General features: G+C 39.4%; 1 protein-coding gene across 1 annotated transcript in view; it reads right to left on the bottom strand.

Annotated features, from left to right (window-relative positions):
* Positions 1-23,975, bottom strand: part of LOC139717617 (plexin-A2-like) — a gene marked incomplete at its 5' end in the record, with an annotated part of 115,159 nt that overhangs the window by 74,254 nt on the left and 16,930 nt on the right. The window contains 3 exons of the mRNA XM_071629124.1: positions 1,938-2,049; positions 5,023-5,113; positions 6,685-6,847. Coding sequence (XP_071485225.1) covers positions 1,938-2,049; positions 5,023-5,113; positions 6,685-6,847 — 366 coding nt within the window. The remainder of the gene's footprint in view (positions 1-1,937; positions 2,050-5,022; positions 5,114-6,684; positions 6,848-23,975) is intronic.

The raw sequence follows: 23,975 nt of genomic DNA, 5'->3' as shown, positions 1-23,975 counted from the left end.
TCACTTTGATCTTTATCTCTCCTTTCCTTGCTTACCATTATTAGCTGATTCTTTCCTCCACACTTAGAAAATGCAGATATGCACATTGATATATTTGCCCATCAAATCTCTTTTCCTTCCCATAAAGTTCTATGTAACTTCTGCCAAGCCATTGCTCATGTAACATCAGTTTTTCTGTTTTGTTGTTACACTACAATGCCATATATTTCTCTCTTTTTTTGCTACCTACTTCCCCCCTCTCTTCATTCTCTCCCCTCCATTTAAATCCTGCCCAGACAGTCCTTATGCATCTATTCATAGACCTTTGAGAAGAAGCATGAACACGCCGTCCCAGTTTGATCGGCTCCTCTTTCATTCCTGCGACCGGACGGAGACTAGATATCATCAACATCACCCTCCAGATTGATGAAGTGTCGGATCGGAATCTTTGTTGTCTACATCCAGGCTAAGCATGAATGATCATCCCGAAAAATCGATGTGGCAATATTAAGGGCGATCGCGGAGGTTCCCTTGTAGACCGTCCGTCATGTTCGCTGCGGCTTTAATGGCAAGCGGCAGGGGCTCTACACCCCTCAGTGGTTTTGGGAATGACATTCACGGCACACCGTTCTACAGTACATCCACTGTTGTTAGGTTGTGTACACTGCAACACTGGCTATGTCACGTGGTTTCACCGTTCGTACACGGATGTTCCCCACTCTTGCATCGCAGACATTTTCCAGCAGTTTGAGCATCTACTCGAGCACAAAATGTACTAGTTTCATCTCCATGGCGATAACATGTACACATCCTTATCACATTCTGCTGGCCACATGAAAGCAGTCCTCGTGACATGCTGATCGATCTCACTTTGCACCAGTCCGCTGTCACATCCTTGGCCAAATGCTTGTGACACAACGGCAGATAAACTAATGCAAGTATCGATTTCAACGTGACATTAATGCAGCAAAAAATACATGTAAAGGGTACACATTTGCAAATGTCGAGATGGGTAGAAGAATCATCCCATTCCTGACATTTTTCCCTGTCAAGTCGGTCACAAAGCTCAACTGTTACTCAACTCATATCCCACTCAAAACCAGTCCAGAGTATACTCGGGCAGGTGTCTACGGGAAATGCGTTTTATAGAAAAATCAGCTTGTCTTCAATGTGTTAATGTACCTGAGTGTTCCCTCAGTGCCAAGGTGCTAATCTTTGAGGCCAGATTAAACTGTAAAATAACATCCTTGACCCCAACAAAAGACTAACATGCAATTATGCAAAAAAAAAAATGGGACTCTGAGGTTTTACCTAAACAAAGAAATCAGTCAGGTGTACGATTCATTCCACCAAGGTCGGTAGGCAGAGATAATGACTGTATGTTGATTGTGTGACGAGACAAAGCACGCAATTCTACTCAGTACTAGTATGGATCAAGGTGGCACTCCAGAGCAGCTATGGAAATTATGAGCATGGCACTTTAAGAGTCAAATGAGAGATGGCAAACTTTGTCATTCACATAGGATGATATGTAGTATCTCCTTCCTATATTCCCTATATAAGGCATATATCCTCTTTGTGTTGATGCTTTGAAAAGCAACAGAAGGAATCAAGGAGCAGAATTTGAATCATGACTTGGTTAACAAGGCTGCTAATAAGGAAGAGATGAATGCGTATCAGAAAGCAACGCTGGAACCAATTGCTTTTGAGTCCCATTTGAATGAAGGACTACATAATGTGGCCCAAATTTCTCAGCTAAAGTCTCAGCTACACCACTTCAAACCTGGCAGTCTTCTTTGCTTCATATTCACACGAAAGTTTGATATAATTGTAGATTGGGCTCCTCTTTTTTATGGCTTTGAAACAGGCAGACTTGGGCAGACGGAAGAATAATGCATGAATCAAATCAAACCATAATGCACAAGTACACGACAGGGAAAAGTAATCGGATTTCTTACTGTTTCTCCCGCAATGGTGGAACCACCCTGGCACGGCGACGACTCGTCGGTACAATAGTTGTCATGGAGACACCAGTCGCATGACCATCTGCTACTTGTGCACATGGAACAGCTGGAAGAGAGAAATCACAAAGATAAAAGATATATACATATATTTCTCTTTTTTTCACAGCATGAACTCTCACTATGGCGCAACAAATCTGAAGAATATCAGAGGGAAATCTTACACACACGGCTGTACGAAAATGCGTATTTCATCCTTTGAGAGGCGATGCTTTCACTTTTTCTCTTTTTTTTTTCTTCCTCTAAATCTAGCAGATTTAAAGATAGAGAGGATACACCTGTCGTGGTTTGATCATACAATCCCATCAGCCTGTATGTTATCTCGTGCATCATACCATCTATGTCCATCAGCATATGATGCAGATCAGAGAGCTGTAGTCAGATCAGATATCAACCTGACATATTTGCATCCCTAGTACATCTAGGCAAAATGTGACTGCCATGTCATTTCAAAATAGCACATCACATCATCATTAATCTCATTACAAATCATACATGGTCTACTATCACAAGGGAAAGAAACTAACACTGATCTTAGAATTACTGCCAATCATACAAAAAGTCTTATATTTCCTGTAAATTCAGCTTGAAGTTAAGAAGGAAAAGGACATAAAATTGATTACCACTGATATGCAGATTGAAAAGAACAGATGTCATATAAACTTAAATAATGTAGAAATCATAAAACATTGCTTTGATTAATTTCTTCTCTTGGTTTCCATTAACAATTCCACATTTGATTACATACAAAAGGGAAAAACAAAGACCAGAAATAGTATTGATAAGAGAGAAAAAAATTGTTTTGCATGTGAAAACGGACTGTAACATTAATGAAGCATAACATTTCTTCATGAATTTGTGAAAGAATATCAATCATTCTGTTCATTCCATAAATCAGTTCATCAAAAAAAGGTCTCATGTTCTAACCTTATATTCCATAAGTCAAAACGATTTTATTTTCTTTTACAATACTTTGAGTGAATGAATATATCAACTCATCATACTCGATTCAAACTTTCCTGAATACAGTCCAATGTCATTGTGAGGTAATCAGATACTTATGAAGGAAACCTCTGATGCTAATCCATTGATTCCAAGTAGTATGTGCATAGAATCTTGACTGATTGCATGGGGCAAAATGTAACAACAACTTTTTTTTTCTCAACCATTCAATGTTTAAATCAGTCAATAGCACTATTTGATACATTGTAGATTATCAAATGATAAATGTATGATAATGAAGGACCATCTTAAACAAAATAAATGATGGCCTATGAACCCATCAGACATTTTTTCATAATACTGCCTCACCACTGATTCTAGCTACCTACCCATTTATCTATAGTATGATCCATCCATCCAGGTATCAATCTATCTATCTATCCATCCATCCAGGTATCTATATATCTATCTATCTATCTATCTATCTATCTATCTATCTATCTATCTATCTATCTATCTATCTATCAAGGCTGTGGATGCCTACCCCCCCCCCCCCCCTCTGCTCAAGCCACAATCTTAACATACAAATAAGATTTAACACCCTTGGCAGCCTCTATAAACAAATTATATGACCTGAACACAACTATCAGTCTCACCCTCAGACATAAATGACCTACTGAGACTGGTAATTCATCAAATTCACGGGCGAATGCAAAATTAAACCTCTCAGAATTGCTTCTTGCACTCACTCTACTGTGTCTCCCTCGCTTGGCTTTGCCCTCCCCCTTTTAGAAAGTCTGAATATCTTCTAACACCCTGCACGTTTTTGGCATACAGTTTGTGGTTATTGATATCCCTTTTCTCTCCCCTACCTCATCACTAACAGAATAAAGAATGACAGCCCGAGGGCTTCGCTCCCGTCTCCGAAAAATTTGTCATGCGGACATGCAACACATCCAACGCTATTATGCCAATTTGGGAGAAAGAGCGTGAAAACGGCATAATGCTTTGTCAGCGGTGTCCCTCGCAGGTGCAAACATGTAGGGGTATTCTGTCAACGAGAACAGTTGCTATTGTTCCATTGGGTCGCATCCGTTGCCAACTAGAGCTGACTTTGGGTACATAATAATTGCTTCAGAAAAAACAAAAATTCCAAGCCCCCCCCCCCCTTCCTCCCCCCTCCCGATTACAAATATAAGAATACAACATCTGACCTGCAGCCAACATCTCCCTCATCCATCTCCCCCATCCCCTTACCAGAGACTCCAACTCTCCCGTTTTCGACGGGAGATCTCCCGCCGCAAGCCCATTTTTGCACAATCTCCCGTTCTCCCGTTTGAGATTTGATTTCTCCCGCCCTGGCTCTGTGTCTCCCGGTGGAAAGGATTTCTTACTTATTTCTATCGTATGTTGAAAGAATAAGCCTTAGATAGCACCAGAGAACATCTAGAATCCTAGGAACTTCGCGCTTCGCACACATCAACTTGGAGTCTCCCGTTTGCTAGGGGTTTCAGGCGGGAGAATCTCCAGATCAGAAGGTGGTTGGGGTTGGAGTCTCTGCCTTACCCCCCCCCCCCCCCAAAAAAAAAAAAGAATAATAGAAAGTGATATCAATCCTCTACAGAAATGCACAAGTGCCAAAACAAGTCACGGGTGATCAGCAGAGGCTATGAAAAAAGGAGAAATGTCAACATTCAATGGTGTACTGTTTTTTTTAAAAGATGGCTCTTTAGTGTGGAATGGGACACTATGATATGAAATGAAATCCCTATTAAATCACATGGCTTTCGCTGAAGGAATATTCTTTCCAGATGTGAAAGAAGAAGATATCTTAGTTTGGCTTATATTACAACCTCCTTATATTCAAACCAACCAGTCCTGGAGCACACATCTTTTAATATGAATGGAGACAACACTGTAATGATCAATTTTGTCTCTACCATCAATGTCATTATAAACATCAATGATGATCATTTCAGTTTTTTTTACCATCGCTTTCAGAAAATGAATTCATGGGTATTTCAAGAGGCGAGTTTCATAGAAGAGATAGGACGGAGAGCAATGACTCTCTTTAAAGTACCTCGTAATTGCGCTGCAGTTGTAGAAGAAGAAATCGGTGCTCACGATCTCGGAGTCGTCGGCGAACACTCCCAACCTCATGGTCACATGATCTGTAGTGTGGGGAGGAAACATCAATTTTGAATGAAGAGCATTTGACTCTGCAATAAAAGATATGCTTTTCCGATCAATTCCGGAGAATCCCGTAATAATCTGTACCATGTTATTAACCCCAACTGAGTCATAAAATGAAAAGAGATCACGATGACAGGTCTGCACACACACACACACACACACACACACATATGCACACACACACATACATACACACACATATACATACACACATACACACACACAACCACACGCAAATTCATAAGAGTCTTGTTTCCAGTTCTCACTGTTATACGAATTGTCATACCTTATAAAGGGGAATAGAAAGAATCTGGACATGAATGCATCAGATTTTCTTTCAGACTTCAATAGGAAGTTTACATGATTTCATGCAAACAATATGATAATAAAGAATAATGAAGTCTGAAGAATCCTGCAGTAATTGCTCTCCTACATCTATAGATACAATTGTACCTCCCATGTTGATACTAAGATGTGTAATAAAGGTCTTAGTAGGGAATGGTCGAGACAAATCTTCAAAGAATATTTTTGTCGTTGTCTTATTGCTACTTCATGGTGGGGGGGGGGGGACAAAGTCAACTTTGACTGGAAATACGTATTCCATTTGTACTTAATTAAAATAAACGCTTTTTGTGTACATTGCGGTAGTTCCTTTCGTAGATGACCACTGGAAATAGCCTCATGACAATCATATAAATTGCAATGAGTATAAGAATTATTAATTCTCACTGATTGACAGATCGATGGCAGATGTAATGAATAAACAAAGCTCTGCTAAAATAAAATAAAACAAAAAGAAAGGAATTTGGAGGTGGTGATAAACGAAAGCTTTACTACTCATAGGGATTAGAGTCTGGGCTTTCCTCTTGTGGTGCATCATCCATGCGACATGTCATCAAGCGAAGCTCATCACTTGGTGATGCCACCCGGATTGTGATGAATTTCAGGTGAGTTTCCTCGCCGTTAATCATCACAATCCCCCATGGAATTTATCATTGTGTATGCTGATGGCTTCCCCCCCCCCCCATGCATCCATCCCTAAAGACGGAGTCGTGACTGATTGGAATCGTGAGGAATGAAAGTGAAAAATTTGCTGCACGCCCGATAAACGGGTGCTGTACTCTCAGCAGATGTAATCTGCTCTTGAACCTGACTCAACATTCCTCTCTCACCCCTACTAACCCCACCCTTTCCATCTTTCAGTCTCTCCCCTCTCTCTTTCTATCTCTCTCTCTCCCCCCCCCCCCCCACCCCTCCATCTCATCCCCATTTGATCCCTTCACCAGACAATTGATTTTGGCACATTCTTCCATAACAATGCCAGGCTTCCCCTCTTCGGAGCGAGCCCGGTGAATCAATGGCCAATTATGACGAACATGCCTGCCAATTCCCCTTCCCTCTTCCATCCTGTCATCGGGGGTGTTCCCTTTCTAAAAATACCATGCCCTCCTGTTTTTTTTCTCCTGCCCCTGATGCTCCCTCCCTCTAACCTTCCTCCCCCCCCCCCAACTGCTCCCCAAATCCCAGCTGAATTTGAATGTTGTCTCACCCTCGCCCGGCTGTATCACGGGCAGAAGATCGGCCCTTGGCGAGGGACATGTTACATTGTTGCCAACGATGCTCGTGGTGACTTTGATGTTGTTGAATTGGCAAGTGTAGGTGGAGTCATCGTCAAGAACCGGGAGGTGGTTGATGGAGAAAGTGACATCAGTCTGCAATAGGAAATAAACGATGATGAATACAGTCAGAATTAGATGGGAATTGAAGGGTTAACAATGGATACAGCACAGTGAACTCCGCCGGATCCCCTCTCCCCCCTCAACCGAACCTACCAATAACCAACCGATGCCCTCTACCCTGGAAAAAAAAGTACACTGACAATGGGCATCACTTTCCAGCCAATCAGGAAAATTAAAAGGGTGCTGGGTAAGTCTGCACCACAGCAAACATCAATCATTATGCCCTAACGTGTTGACAATACATCTTATATTACAGAGACTAGGTATGACTCACGCTCCACAATGGAATAGGGGGAAATAAAAAAGCTCTCTAAAAAAGTTCACATGGTATCTGCCTGGTCCTTTAGATTTGAACGGGGCAACAACCTACATTTCTACTTATTTTGTTGATAATATCTTGGCCCCATTGCACAAAACTTTGAAATTGATTGCAAGAAAAACAGAAAAAAAGGAGTACATACAGGAAAAGTAACTTGGCTGTCAGCTAATCATAATCAACCATCTGCAGGCTCAAACTTGATCCCCATGCTGAAATCACTCATCATTTTTCCTCATCTAGCAGCAAATGCTGAGCATGCCTTCAATACTGCCTCTGTGATTCATTATCCATGAAAAAGGCATTCACAGAGCATTACAGAAAAAAAAAATCACCATTAAAGGCTAAATTTGCACAAATATTGACTTAAGAGATGGGGTGATGTGTCTAATTAGGAAAAAGTGCAAGTGTAAACACATGTGACCTAGTTACCAAATATCGAATATCCCTGACTGGTCTTTCATCTAGGTTATAGATGTACGCCTGACAGCAAAAAGGAACACGTACACAAGCACACACGCTTCCCCCCAAGAACTACTCTATTCTGGTTTTTACATCCTTTTTTTGGAAGGTGGGGGGGGGGCAGTTGGAGAGAAAGAACCATTATTTACAAGCACGCTGTGCAAACACATTCTTGTCTGTCAATCTCGCATCGAATACAAGGTAATATAGAATGCCGCTAGCCGTATCAGCGGCCATCGAAGGCAGCCGGAGACCTTTCCAAATACCTGTGGAGAAATTTAACACTGATTCAGATAGCAGGCAAAAAAGGGCACTGTTGTTGTTTCCCAGAGAATGTGAAAATTGGCTTCAGAATATTGCTAATCAGTGTTTTCGTTGCAGAGGTCTGCAAACATCTGAAAATTATGATGAATATTGCACATGGCGTTATTGCTGAATAAGAAGAATCACGGGGAAAATCTCACCCACTCATCAAGTTTTCCAGGATTCTCTCAGATGCAGATCATTCTTTTTGACACATTAGAAACGGTTCCAATCTGAAGTTTTTTACTTTGGATTTTACAGTTTTGTAAAGTCCTGAATCAAAATGAGGTTGAAATTCAGTAGAATCATTAGTATCTCCTCAAAACTGATCTTACTTTTTTATACTAGTATTCTTTATATATCAACTTCTATACTGTGCACAAAAGGTAGTATACCAAGTGTGCCAAAATCAAAGCCCATTCAAAGCTTCAATATCATTCTTGAAATTGTTTCTTTACGATTGTTTGTTTGTTACAAGCTACATGTGCATTATGTTGAAGGCAGGAATGTCCTGCAACTGGAGAAAAACCATGCACTAAAATAGTAAGCGATTTCACTTTCTCAAAGTGATAACTGGGTTGATTTGTACAGTCAGTGACACTGGCAACGTTGTTGTCTTTCTTAAGCCTCGGTCACAACCCGCTGTACTTGCAAGTGCGTGCTGTCTACTTGCAAAAGCGTGGGCAAAATTTGGGGATCCGTACGTAGTAAGTACCGCATCAGTACGGATTTTGGACCACGCAGACTCGCCGTAGCACTTTTCAGACATGAAGAACTTTCGCTGCGTTCGGGCTACAGATTCATACTAAGTACAATGTATAGCATATACGGGTTTACATACTCCCTCTCTGCTCTTGCACCCCCCCCCCCCCCATCGTTTTCAGGGGAAAAAAATGTGAATGCCATGGTCTCCACCAAAAACGTACGGACTATAAACACACACAGTAGGTTGTGACCGAGGGTACACCAAGGCAAACAAACTTCATTTTTGGTTTCCTATCATAATCATCATACACCTCTAATCATGTGTTATTCCCATGAAATTGTTTTGAAACTTTTATAACTTATCTCTGTTTTGGTGTCAAATATTGTGATTTCTTTTCCAGCTGTGGGTTATTGCTGGGTTTTTTTTAAATCCTTAGTTAGGTGTGTATTTTTGCCTACCAACCCAACTATCTAAGTTAAAATAACATCTGTGTTTCACACATTTTCTTTTGGACTAACCTACACTGTACAAAATCATTTTCCAGATGTAAATCATACCCACTTAAAAAGGCAAAACAGAATCAGAGCTGTTACTATCCATGCATACTATCCATGATGTTTCAGCCCAAACACTAATAGCTTGGAGGCCTTCATTCAAAGTCAGTATTAATCAAACCGTTATCCAGGGAAAGAAAATTCAACATTTATTCATAAATGGCAAGAACACAATTGCCACCTTTTATGCTGATTTCTCCATGAGACTAATGATAAAGACCAACCTAACAGTAAGCAGAAAAAAAATATAATAAAGATATTTGTAAAAGATTACACACAAAAAAATAATAGCATAACTTGTTCAATGCATGGGCAAGGACGGACTCTTATTTGGACCACTCCCCCCCCCCCCCCCCCTCAAAAAAAAAGAAGAAGAAAACTAATTGTACATAAAGAAAAAAATCCTACAAGTAACAGTAACAGCAAGTGCCTATTTGACATCTACATTACAATGATTGACATCAGAAATCACCTAGGGCACATCCTTTCAGAAATCTACAGCTGATGGTAACTCATGCATGGGCAAAGTCACTCTGGCAGGCTTTTTCTTAACTTTCCTTGAAAATCATGAAAGTTGTCACAAACAATTTTCAATAAAACAGTCAACAATTGCATTCCCCTTTTCCCATTCCAATACAAAAAAAAAACAACTTGAGTGTGGATTTGTCTGTCTTGATAATCACATATCATTCCATGACGGCAAAGAGAGAGAGAGAGGGAGAGAAAGAATGAAAAGCAAGGAGAGGGAGAGACCCAGAGAGGGAGTGAGAGAATTTTGTTCTGCCTATTCTCCATATTTCTCAGACCATATGGTTGCCTAGACATGCCTCATACACATAATAAGACGAGCACGTCCGGAGTACCTACGGCATTAACAGTGAGCATAGACCAGGTGCTTCGCTGTGAAATAAAATCCAATCATATCTCCCTTCATTACCTCTGATCCAATTCATATCTCGTCTCTTCCCCCCTCCCCCTCACGATATCAGCGAAAGGAAGAGAAAAAGGGAAGGGGGAAAAAAACACAAAAAATTGGACTGAAACATATCATTCTCCCGTCGAAGAATATCGCAGTCGATGCTCCCAGCCAAATCTGCTAATCTAATTGGAAAGACACTGTACAGCTCTCAGCATACAACTCTGCAACCTGACATATTTTTCTGCATATATGACACACATCTTCCCCCTTGCATGCAGCGGCTTGATTGCTAAAAAAAAAATCCAATAAATGAGTAATTTGGGATGAAAAATGCCCCGAGCCATTCGCATACAACTCGCAGCAAAACTGGAACTTGTTCGCCAAGAGACGAAAATCTGCACCCAATCTACAAGTGCGGGAGCGCGTAGCTAAAAACAATTACCTATATATCAAGAGCCTCTGCCGTGTTATCTGATACACAAACGAAAATTCAAGCTGCAACCACGTTGATTTCTATAATATGAAATCCATCTGATATTTTGTGTGATAATAGCTCTTCAATATTTCAGCCCTGTCACTTCATCATACTTTCAAGGGACAAGATGACATAATTGCATGATATGAACAGATCATTAAAATTGCATTTCCCGCTCTCCAAATGTCTCTCTATAGAGGGATTCACACTAGCCCAAATTAGCTGATATTGAGATTTGCATCGTGATCCATATCTCAAGCGTTCTGCCTGTCTGGACATAAAATTCCCACCAAATTGCACAATCAGCATCGTGTTCCAAGTCTCAAGAAATCTTAGGATTATTTCGCATTGATGCAAAAATTTGACATATAGCATTCTGTGATTCGCACTGCTGTGGCTGTGTGAACACTGGAGCAAAAATTTTGTGTCCCGTCATTCAAAACACATGTCACGACAGTGCACAAACAGAAGGGCAAATGGTCACCATACAGGTATGCACAGTTTGGTCGACAAATTGTCGTGATCACAAATTAGCAGGATATTTCTGTCTATCTGAACGGGCGAAAAAAAAAAATCTTCTTATTTCAATCTTAATCATTATTCAACTTTTTTGTCAGTCTAAATGCAATTGATAATCCATGTTTGAGCTTGCTTTCATACATAAAACCAGTTTCTTGTCACAATATAACTTTAGCTTTAAAAAAAAAGAAAAAGAGATGGATAGCCTGCAATCATTATATTACACATGAGCAGCACATGACATGTTCAAGTTTGGAATTGTGAAGCACACCTTCTCATATCCTGAAAAATTAACAAGAGGTCTACATGTAAAGGTTCTGTGCACTGTACCTACTGCACCCAATTCAGGGGGATTGTTTACTCTCCAGCCCCATAACAAATAGGGCTCACAATCAGACAAACATAGGTTTATTAAAGGGTGAGCTGAAGCATATCTTAAGCTCACCGGTAAGCTAGTAATTGGCGCCTGATATTGCCAAAGCCGATAACCAGACAATGATAACACACGATGATGAGCTTGGTGACAGAACAAGCTAGCTGCATGGTACATGTGCCTTACTTGTCATTAATCAGCATTTAGATACTAAAAAGGAATGCAGTTAATAGCAACAAATCTGTACTATTCATTGCAACAGCTAACAAATAACTCTTCCAGTCTTTAGGCAGTATGTCAAACTTGCAAACAGATTTGCAATATTTTGAGGGATGAAAAAGGCCTATTTTTAAGTGGAAAAACAGTACTTTAGTTTAACCTTTTCTGGAAAAAAAAAACATGTGCAGTAATACAATTTTTGAAAAACAGCATTTGCCACGAACCTTGCAATATTTTTGTCTGAAGACAGTACAGAATACTGCAAAAACTCTGTTTAGGGAGGGACACAGTCCCATCTCACTCACAGTTGGCAGAGTAATTGTTTGTAGACACCGAGTTTGAAGCAAGAAATCCACCATCAATTTTTACACTTTGTGAGTATTCAAGTTCAGAATTACATAAATTCCCCCATTGATTCATATCTACACTAAAAGAGAAAAAGAAAACATTTTTGAGATCTACCAAGGCAAAAAGCAAACTGGGAGAATATATGCTATACTTGTGCAACATTAGATTTTACTTTTCATTCAATTGGCTAAATATGTTTCTGAAAGAGATCTTAGATATTTTGCATTATTCGGAGTATTGCTTATTGTAGATTGATCTTTATTCCTATCTATAAGTAATTATATAACATGATTATCAATTGCTTGTAACACTATCAGTTTGTATAAAAAACAGGTGGGTCAATGTCTCATTTTCAATGGCCACCATGTAAAACTAAAATTGTGAAGAACTTAAAAAGGTTAAATTATATTAGATTTTAAAAAACCCATAGATTTCTTTTAGAATACCACTTCGATATGCTTGGTAACTCATATACTCACATTACTTTATTCAATTAACTATGTCAATCTTATTTACATGCTAAGAGAGGCAACAAAAAATGCACACTTACAAACGCATCATACAGTACATACTTACAAATGCATCATACATACCATGCAATATTTGCTACACAGGCATATGTGTACAGTAAATCGAGTCATTCCATATGGACAGGTTCTAGGACCCTATGCCACACATTTGATGACATGCACACATTGGATGGGTTCAAAAATAGTTCTACTCTCAGACACAGCCATAAAGTCTGTTCATTAATGAAGTATATCTTTGGATGAACCAACACCAGCAAGGAAATATTAAGACATGAGTATCTATGACTCACACCTACACAGATGATACGATCACGCATCGGGAACCATCTGCTTATCCGATCAATATCTGGCAGATATGGTCTTCTTTGCAGCATTGTTTTGTTTTTTTCCTATTCGGCACATTTCACTGCTCACACTAGAATTACAGCCTCCAGTAATATCACATTATTCAGGGATAAATATACACACTGCATTCATACTGCAGTGAGATATCTAGTTCAACACAATTGTGGAACCATAGCTCACTTCATTCTTACTCTTACCTACTGTCATTTACTTCTTACTACTATTTGGTACTCTTTTTTGTGTACTTTTGTTTTTCTTGATGTGGCTTTTCTGGCAAAGTGAAATCTACTACATTCTCTCCCACTGGCATGCAGTGGTTCAACTTATAAGGAGATGTCAAACATTAGCCCACCATCAATCAAAATATGTTCAATATCCACAACTAGTGTGAAATTAAAAGGGCATACATCCCCTTTTTTCACCAACATACGGCTTTTGATTTTTTTGCAATAATACCATATCCATGTGAATACAGTAGCATTCCTGTGAGCAATCCAAAACTCTTGAAAGTTGTGACCGATGAGGTCGAATCGGAACCCATCTGACAGTGACTGATTACGACACGTGATATTTCTTCCTGTCATCTACAGCTTGCCCCGGGGGAAAAGCAGAGGATACAATGGAGGATAGCTAGCCCACTACATCCTCTCAGGTGTAGCGTATTGTCTTCCAATTGAGCCTTTCTTACAATGCTTTGAAGAGTATATCCACCCATTTGATACTAACCATCAATAATTCATCTACGGTTGCCATGGAGATAATGGTAGCGTTTGTGATAGGGATAATGACAATGATGATGACAAACATGAGAAATACAAGTATCATATCCAGTTACAAATTTTCCCAGTGGAAAATTCTTGTCAAGACAATAAATGTGGAAGATACAAGACTATCACAAAAACCACAAACATTCGTAGCATGAAATTTTCCGAACTGGAGCTAACGGCCTTTCTGCAGCACGAAACTTTTGCAAAGTGTCACTGGCATTCAATGCATTGTGTAGAAAAGACCTTTCACATGCATTTCACTTTTGTGAACCTTAACTCCTCGCGAAGTTTGCAAGATTCATGCATGCAACCATTTCTGGTTTGACAGAAAATGTTTTGTTCTCCAGCTTCAATGTGAAGCAGAATTATCTCCCATTGATATAGCAAGGAACAAATTAAAAAAAAACAACAACTTTCATGTGATTTTTTTTTAAATCAAAAGGAAGAAAGAAGTTACTCCTGGTATTTTTCCAACACCCTTTTATCAGTTTCATGGACTTAAAATCAAGCATAGATACTTGATAATAACAGTAACTTTCCTTCACAATCTCACTGAAGAATCTATCGGGGGGATCCAACATTCAGCAATACTTTTGTGCTGAATGGGGGCATCTTTAAAACATTCTAGCTCTTATACAGTAATTTTCAAAAATTAAAATGGACAAGTTAAAACAAATTTCAAATCACTGCCTTCCATGAGCATCCTATCAACCTATTATAAATTCTATTGTATATGGGAAAAAAAAAAACACATCAAGTTTATTTTACGTGTCATTTTCTAAAAAGCCTTGATTACAACTTCTGGCACTAAAGTACTACCTTTCTCAAAGAACTGCACTAGCTATTTCAATCGTAGCTCCCAGTGTCACTAATGGATTTCAAACTTCTCTCACATTCTACCCGGAATATTCTTGCGACAATAGGACATGCTCCATAAATTTTGAACAAAATTACCTACATTGACATTTATTGCAGACAGCTGCTAGGCACACTTTGTGATATCAAAACAGATCTGGGGGCACTGTGTTTACCTTTTCATAAAGTGCATTAACCTCCAAACTTTTCAGAGCACTACTGTAAAAGTGGAAATTTTTGCGGTGTTGAAATTTTCGCGCATATCACGCAACCAGAAACTACCGCGAAAATAAAAGCACACGAATATTTTTGCTAGCCATATGTTCCTGTACGTTATGTCTTGATTCTGCGGAATTAAAAACACGCGAAACTCTTCTTACCCTGTCAAGCGCGAAAAATTAGTATCGCAAAAATATCCACTTCTACAGTATCTAAACCCTTTCAGCACCACTTCATCAATAACATTGGAACAATACACAAGGGTTATTATCTGCAGGTATGATGGGGTTAAAACTAAGTAATGAAATTGTAGGAGTAAAAGATTTCAGTACCTCCCTCTATATATTGTAAATTGCAGCAATTTTGGTCAAAACATGTATAGCCTGCATTTCATCGTATGCACTTCAAAGCTGTTTTTATCTCTTCTCGAGATATATATTCGCGAGTCTAAATTTTCGTGAATCAGGAATTCCCAACAATTTCACGAGTGATTAAATTTGCAATCGTGGAGTCCTGTACTGAACGGAGAAGTGTTCACGCGTCTGTCACATTCACATCGGGATCAGAATCAATATTTTTGTGTGTCTTTAATTTCGCGAATAGCACCTGACTCGAGAAATTCGTGAAAATAAAAACCTCGCGAAATATTCAGCGTATACAGTTTATCCTCTGTTTGTTTGTGTTTTTTTTTTTTGGGGGGGGGGGGGAGGCACTGTCATATTTGTCCTGATAGTGTATATCCCTATTAAAAGACTCTTGATAAAGTTCGTTACATTTTCTGTCAAATATGCTGAAGACAGAAGGAATAGGAAAGTGCATTTTCTGGACCCTAAAATCTGTACCTTTTTGAGTAAAAAAAAAAGGCAGGCACCACTGCCAATTCCGAGTTTGATGAAAGCAGAATACGAGGTGAGGGTGGCTGTTGATAACATAAAAATGTCATCTGTTATTCACTACAATACAATGAATTAAAAACAAAACTGGTGTGTAGCATATATTCTGTATCTTGCAACATTTTACATCTGCATACAGCTGTTTCCATCAAATCCTACATGACCTAAAAAAAGAAATAAGTCTATATTGTGAGTTATATACAACACCTTAAAATCCTGTGGAGTTTGATATTCCTCCTCAGTATTTAACCATCTCTCTTTACAGTAAATTTGGAAGAAAGTTAAACACTGCATGCATCCAAAGGACAATCGCGCAACTCTGAACCTGTTCAAAGGAAATTGTACCACAGGCAAAGTACAGTTTTAGGTCAGTAGGTGCTTTACATGGAAAGTTATTATAAAAAGGACTAAGCTCAAAAGATAGCGAGTTCATAAGTTGAATTCATCCTTCTATGTGGAAATGTACTTTGTTTACAGATACAAATTGCTATGGAAATGACTGGAATATGTAGAAATAAAATTTTGATTAGAACAGGTAGGCCACTCAATTTTATGTACAATTAGTTCAGTCCTCGCAATGAAGCAGTCAGTATGACTAGTAATGAATCTTAAGCTCGAAATTAATCCAGAAAAAGACATTCCTGAAGGTCATGCATATAGTCCAACGAATGATTGAATGATAGTATATAAAATAACACAACCTGGTTTTGTTTGTTTGTTTTGTTTTTTTAATGAAGAAGATGGCTTACACTGCAATGTATTTTTTCTGTTTCCTTTCCACAATTTGGAGGCAAATGGAATGAAAGAAGGCATGAGAATTTCATCTCATCTGCACAAAGCAACATGGGGCTTTTTTTATTTGGCTGATACAAATCTAGGGCTCAATGCCATGTGAGTTGCACTGATGACTTGTTGGAAATAACAGTGACAGTCCAAGACTCTTCAGAGACACATCAATCTGTCACTCATAACTTGCATTCACACACATCCAAAATGGCTCTTGAGAATCAATTTTTGCAACACAGATGCAAAAACCATTTATCCTTGTGTGTGGACATTTCAACTCTTACTGGTGATCTGCATCACAATGCAAAGTAGTATGTGTGAACAGCACATGAGGAAACCGTTGATTCGGTGGACTTGGATGCCTGGGGTCATGTTTTGGTCCATTGTTAACCCGTCGAGGACGGTTTGATTTTGCTACAACACGCATTTCCCACAGACACCCGCACGAATATACTCGGGACTCCTCCTCAACAGATTAAGGGCCGATCTCATTGGTAGACAAATCGTCGAGACTTCAGCAAGTGCTCAGTCAAGGAGACTTGAGAGACAAAAACAAAAAACAAAAACAAGAACAACTAGATCTGTCGTCTTTGAGACACGATACATATATGGTACAATTTTGAAATTGATGGGAAGAGGACTTTCTGAGCTAACCTCTGCACAACCTTTGAGGAGAAAGAAGAAAAAGAACAAAGAATCCATACAGAATACAGAAGGTGATCCGAGAGGATACTCGGATCACCTAAAAACAAGGTGCTCTCACAAAGATAACTCCAGGGTGACAACCTGGACATCTCTGGAAAAGGTGTCAACCAATATTGCTCTCTCAAACCATTTTCCTCACTCAGCTTCTCCAGCATCAACTGCTGCATCAGCATCCACAAACTGTGCCATGCTACGACTGCTCCATCTACCTTCTTCAATGGCTGCATTTATCTAACTTGAGAGAGAGAATCACGTTTCAAAACGCGTTTGGAACAGTGTTTGCAAACGTGGTTTGAAACGCGATTCTCGGGGTGCCGCGTTTATCTAACCATCATACAATCGCGATTCAAGTGGTGTCACTGTGCAGCTGCTTTGCGCCGTTTGACGCGGGAAGTAAAGGTCAACTGCATACCCCCACACATGCCTCATCAGTCACACACAAATAATGGGCAGAGAACACAACCGGAAACAGCTGGGATTTGACCTTGAGATATAAACGCGTTTCAAAACAGCATTGCGTTTTAATCTACTCACAGAACGGCGATCGTGGTCTCGAACATGTTTCAAAACGCCCTCTGAAAGGCGTTTCAAAACGGTGTTTCTAAACGCATTTGAAAACACAGTTGCGTTTATCTAACCACTGAAAATGCCTCAAACGCATTTAGGATCTTGATTCTGCCTCAGAAATTTTTTAGATAAACGCAGCCTTACATTCAGGCCACCAGTGCCCTTGAACAGCATGGTGGAGGGCCAGTACTATTACTCTGGAGTTGGCACTTACGTCCCTGTCAAGACAAAGTGGTATATGGCCCATTCCAGGGAAGTGAAATGAACTGCAACAGTAGCAGGAACAGGTACACTGTTAAATGATGACAACTGTAACATGGGAGTAGTTGATTTGGATAAGGGGTGAAGGTGACTCGATGCCAGCACAAACCCAGTCACATCATGTACCGGTACAAAGTGAGTCAAGCAGGATTGCAGACATCGCCACATCATCACTGCAACAATCTCCTCTTTCTCTGGTCTCCTTTACGTCTCGGAGATGTCATGGAGCCATCGTGGAGTCATCGCAAAGATCTCACTGAGATATCTCCTTTGTTGCATGCATAAAAGGTCTCCTTGATGTCCCCACAACTGTACGGAGACATCTGGGAGATGCCTGTGAGACCTGCTGGAGACTGGAAAGAGTCGGCAAAGAAATTGAACATGTTTGAGTTCCATGTGATTCCCCAGAGACCCAGCTAATCTCCAGGAGACATCGTGGAGGTGTCATTGGCTGCATTGATCAACTTTCTCATGTTCGAAACACATTTGCAAATGCATTTTCCAGTTGTTGTTTGAGTCGATTGGGAGGCCTCAACACTGCACAGCTCCATTGCACAGTTTGACCCAAGGAGCAGAGATTTATAGTTGGCAGTGATTGGCATGGGCAGGTCCAGTTATAAACGCATTTCAGAACGACTTTGCCTTTATCAACTCTGTAGAAACGTGTTTCTGGCTCAAACATGTGATCGCATCTATTTTAGCATCTCAGAAATGTATTCCTATACCCCACAATCAAAACAGCTTTGCGTTCGTCAACTGCCCAAAACTCTTTGAAAGTTGTGTGGCAACCTAACTTCTGGGCCAGAAGTGAGTTGAGAAATTCACCCTCTGATGGAGACAGTCTCGAGATTCAAACCATTTCATATGCAACCAAGTTATAATTTTTGATTTTGCCTGTTTGTCTGTCTTTCCATTCCAGCTTGATTTTTTTTTATTTGAAACTTTTAGGATATTTTGCCTTGTACACTATGCGTGAACAGTGGCATATGAAATACATTTATGCATCGCCATGCAAAAACAGATTATTCCCCAGTATGAATGCAGGCATAGGTCTCTCATTCACGTACCTATTAAACGAAGGGAAGAGACCATTCCACTATCTCAACTTCAATCTTCATCTACTTTCATCTTTGCAGAAAAAACCTGATGCTCCACAAGCAACCACCCTTTACTATTAATCAAACAAAGTGACCATTCTTGGCAGGAAGAGTAAAGGCAGTAAGAAGAAAATTACCGGAGATGTTGGCCATAAATCAAGGAGGAACAATGCACTAAACAAAACCAATGTCAACTCATTTCCTTGCACAGTATATACTGCCCCTTGAAGCAATAAGAAACTTGAAAGTTCTATGTTGATCCTTCTAGACAAGGTACCAAATAATCACACTTCCTATTATCATCATCATCCAAACTTCTTCTTCCTGTCCACATTCACTGCAGGAAATCACGTCTCCAGATGAATATTGGGTGGTCTGGAACAAATTACATTATTCATGATGGTGAGGAGAACAGGAATAAGACTTTTTGATTAAAAGATAAATCTAGACCAGTTAAAAGTCAGTCTGAAAAGAAAGAGTAAAATTTTCAAAGCACAACAGTGAACGTTGAATCAAAATCAGATAAAAACATTATTACACACATGAAACAGGTGTAAATTTTGTGAATTTTTACAATTTACAGTTACACAGTCAATATGAATATATGCAAATGAGTGAGTTATGATGTGAGTCCTAACTTTTAACTAGTCCTGATTTTTCCCTTTTTTATAGCCTGATTAGAAAAACAAACTTAAACAGAATTCCAAATCACTGACACACCTTTTCTATACAAGGAGTAATGCACAGAAAATCCCTCTTTTTCCTATATATAAAGTGAAGCACAGTATCAGTTAGTCTGATTTGCCCTTTGCAGAACTGATCAATGTATAATTTGGTTAGGGTTTATGGAGGATGTCCATCCTATCACAAACATGAACTTTCAACAAAATATTTTTTATTTTCTCATGATCATCTCTGTCATCATCAAAATGGCAGCTCTGAACTTTACTGCATATCTTACAATATCGGAGAAAGATCAGAGGAAAATGGTGACAAAAAAATCTTAATTTTTTCCCCCAAAATTTGTCAATGTTCGAGGAAAATCGGAACTTTAGTCATCTAACAAATGATGCCAATTTAAGAATTGTTTATAAATCGGGCAATGAATGAATGATGAAATAATGTGACGATAGCGGGCTGCTGCTGTATTGAATTAATTTTGCCTATTCAGCATCAGCAAATATTTCCCATTTTCTTTGATAAAAAGTTCACACTCATGTTTCTCCAACCAACCAGTATGCCAATTTTCAAGCCACCATTAACAATATTTAACAAGTATGTTTTTCTCCTTGATTTGGCCTTATTTTCAGGACAAAAGGTTTAGGCTTGATTCCTCTGCCTTCTGAACATACCTTCCATTGTCTTTCTCATCTCTCAAGATTTGATGGAAGACATCTTTGTTTGAAAGACACTTTGGGTTTCCTGCCATGTACATGTATGTGTCATCCTCATTCAGTAGGGGAAAAAAAATTAATCAAATTCTTCATATTTATCTTTCTAATTCTTTCATGACACTGCACAGTATAATGTCCTGCAAGATGTCGCACATGAAATTCCTGACAATATGCATTGACATGGACAATTTGTTTGAAATCAAGAGTTCTGCCTCTGAGGACCACAGACTGGGAAGTCTAAATAAGAATGAATTACAATGCAACATGGTGTCCCGCGTCCGACAAACTTCGCAATTTCGAGCACCACTGTCCATCCTCTAGAGTACTTGACTACCAAGCACTGTGTCAGAGTTTAAAGATGCTGACATAATGGGGGCAGGCGTATTACCAGGGGCACATCTCTGGATTTTTCAGACGTTGTGCCTCTAACCGCAGTAACATGAACAACTTTGTGTGTGTTCGCTGTCTTCTTGTTTGGACATTATCTGTAGTGTAGTGCTATGTAGAATGATGGACATTTTTCCCGCAAACATGAAGTGCTGAACAAATTCTGTTAATCTAGAATAGCTACTGTATTGGAAAAACAAAAAGGCTATTGCTGTGGTAGAAACCCTTATTGTGTTTCTTAAGGCAGTGTACTGTTACCATTATTTTGTTTCACGATTTATTAAAACTCTAACCCAAGTCCCGGGTAATACATGTTGTAGCAAAATCAAACCGTCCTCAACGGGTTAAGAACTGCATCTCCAGTCCAGCGAATGGTCAAAGAAAGTGCTAACAGCCACTTCACGGGTGAACAGGTCTTTTAATCCCACACATCACTCTCCGCGTCTCTTTTTTTTTTCTTCTCAAATTGTTTCATCCACTTCCCAAATTGTCATGCCCCACAAGATTGAAGGGCCTGTGTGACGTGACAAGTTTGCCGACTGACAATGAATAAATTTGCCTGTGCGCCAATGGTACCTCTAACACGGGAAGAGGATTTCCATCTTGGTATGCATGGGATGTGGGGGAAAACATGGAAGGCCTGCAAATTGATGTGACAAGTGCTCCATGGGAAAATTCAAAAGGAGCTAAAGCACCCAAAAGGAACTAATAATATTGTTAGGATGATGCCACCGTTTGATGAATTCAGGAAGACATTATGTCAGAGAGATTTGATGGCGTGTCAAACATGCTTACCATCAATTTGATTCAGCCAGTTCTCTATCGCTCTACGCACCATGTCTGGTCAGAGCATGAGCGATCACGGTTTTTCAAGCTTCCCTATCCCTATACAAATTACAATGTACCTTCCCTATCCCTGGCTGGCTGTATATAACCAGGTGATGGCTTGTGATGTTTTCCATGCCATTCTCTGTCAATTGTCGGCTAACCCATTTCCACATATTGGCTCAGACTGTAATTTTGGCTCTACATCAGGGGGTGTTTCATCAATTTAGTCAGCACTGACAAGTTGTCAGTCTCTGACAATTTCAGTAAAATCCTTGGTTTTGATTGGCTGAGAAGCTCTGGTCACTGACTGTTACTATGGTAATTGTCAGAGACTGACAACTTGTCAGGGCTGACAATTTTCATGAAACGGTCCCCAGATATGCCATTGAATAATGAGCAATTAATTTAGAACGTCCTGTGTACCACTCTCTCCTCTGCTACATGCGCATGGCCTAACAGCAAACTCTGGCACTTTGTGACAGCAACAATAGATGTTTATAAAAGTAGTATACCTCCCACACACTGCCAAAATTGCCACTGCCACACATTGTCAAAAGAAAAAAAAATTATGATAATAAATAATGATACCCTTGAGCTAGCACACTCCCAGAAGGAAAACTCATCCCGCATAGCAGTAACCATGTTTATCTGACACAGAAATAACATAAACGATCTACTTTCGATGCAGATATCCGGACATAAAAATAATATGGCAATTTGCTTCTGACTTCTGACAGGAAAAAAGCCTGTTTCTGACAGAAAGGATGAGCACACTATGATATTATCACGGGTCAGAAAACATCTTCAGCAGAAGTCCAATTACCATTCTGTTATCAGGCATGCAGGGGGAAAATGGCAATTTCTTAAATGTATAAAAAATGTTTCCATTTTCAAGTTGACTGTTGACAGATAAAATATTATCAAATAACCATGACTAAATATCATTAAAAGTGTTTGTCTGTGTGGCTTTATTCCAAGTACCAAAGTCATCTAAAGTGGCATGACATTACACTTTGTAGGTAAGCAAATCATTTTAACCCGTTGAGGACGAGTCCCTAGTATACTTGGGCAGGTGTCAATGGGAAGTGCGTGTTGTAGCAAAATCAGTCTGTCCTCAACGGGTCTTAATCATAATGTTCAGGCTTTACAGGAAGGACCATGATTGAAAAATATTCCAAAAGATTTTGCTGGGCTAGGGCAGCCACTATTAGAATGGTTCTTGGCCGAACTGGAGTTCCTTCCGGTAAGGATAAGGGACATGAAGCCATTTCAGATGCCAATTTGGTTTTCAGATCCGCCACAGAATGCATCCTTTCACCTCTAGACAGGAAGCTGAGGTTGCCAGTCACGGATTTCAAAATAGCACTATCTTTTTTTAATTCTCGATACCCACTACCTTTTGGGCTTTCCAATGTAAATGAATCAGTCCAAATAGAGTTTCAAACACTTCCCACAGAAGAGGTAAGAAAGTTGGCATTTAGATGAGCATACAATTAGCATCATATTATTATTATTATCATCTTCATCATCATCATCATCATCATTATTATTATTATCATTACAACAACTACTACTACTACTACTACTGCTATTACCGCTACTACTACTGCTATTACCGCTACTACTACTATACTACTATAGCACTTTGTGAGGGAAGACAGCGCCTAGGTTAAAATGCATTCTTGCATGGAAGGGATTAGTTATCTAAATCCAAGTTATGTACGTGGATTTCTTAAATGCTCAAACATTATTAAACGTCAGTGAAGTCTATGAAAATCAGACGATCTGATCAAAAGTTATGAATTCTCAAAAATTTTTAATAAATCCATGTGCCATCATCAATGTATAAGGCATGTACCACAGTTTATGATGTCACAGCAGCGGAACAGTGAAAATCAAATACAAAGAAAATAGCACACATTTTCCTATTATTTCAAGCAATATGAAAGAGAGCTAGACTTACCTCCACAAGAAGGGAGGGGTTTATTATTACCATGAACACGTGTCAGGGTCATGTGGAGGAAAATGTGGACTTTTCTTTTTTTTTAAAGAAAAGATAAAAGAAATATGTCTTGATTGACTTAGAAAAGTCTGTGTCCTGTTTTTCCTGTGTCTGAGAGCTTCATAGATCTTTGACCCATTGAGGACGAGTCCTAAGTATAGCAAAATCAGTCTACCTCAACAAGTTAAAGGGTGTGTACAGTTCTGGTTGAGGTGACGATTTAGCTTTTAACGTTTTGCGAGATGTTCAGAAACCACTCTATGAGATCTCA

Source organism: Diadema antillarum, unplaced genomic scaffold (assembly GCF_040938485.1).
Source record: "Diadema antillarum isolate AM-2024a unplaced genomic scaffold, OU_Dant_1.0 scf00000078, whole genome shotgun sequence".
NCBI lineage: Eukaryota > Metazoa > Echinodermata > Echinoidea > Diadematoida > Diadematidae > Diadema > Diadema antillarum.
Note: the sequence above shows the minus strand (reverse complement) of the source record. Positions and strands in the feature narration are given on the sequence as shown.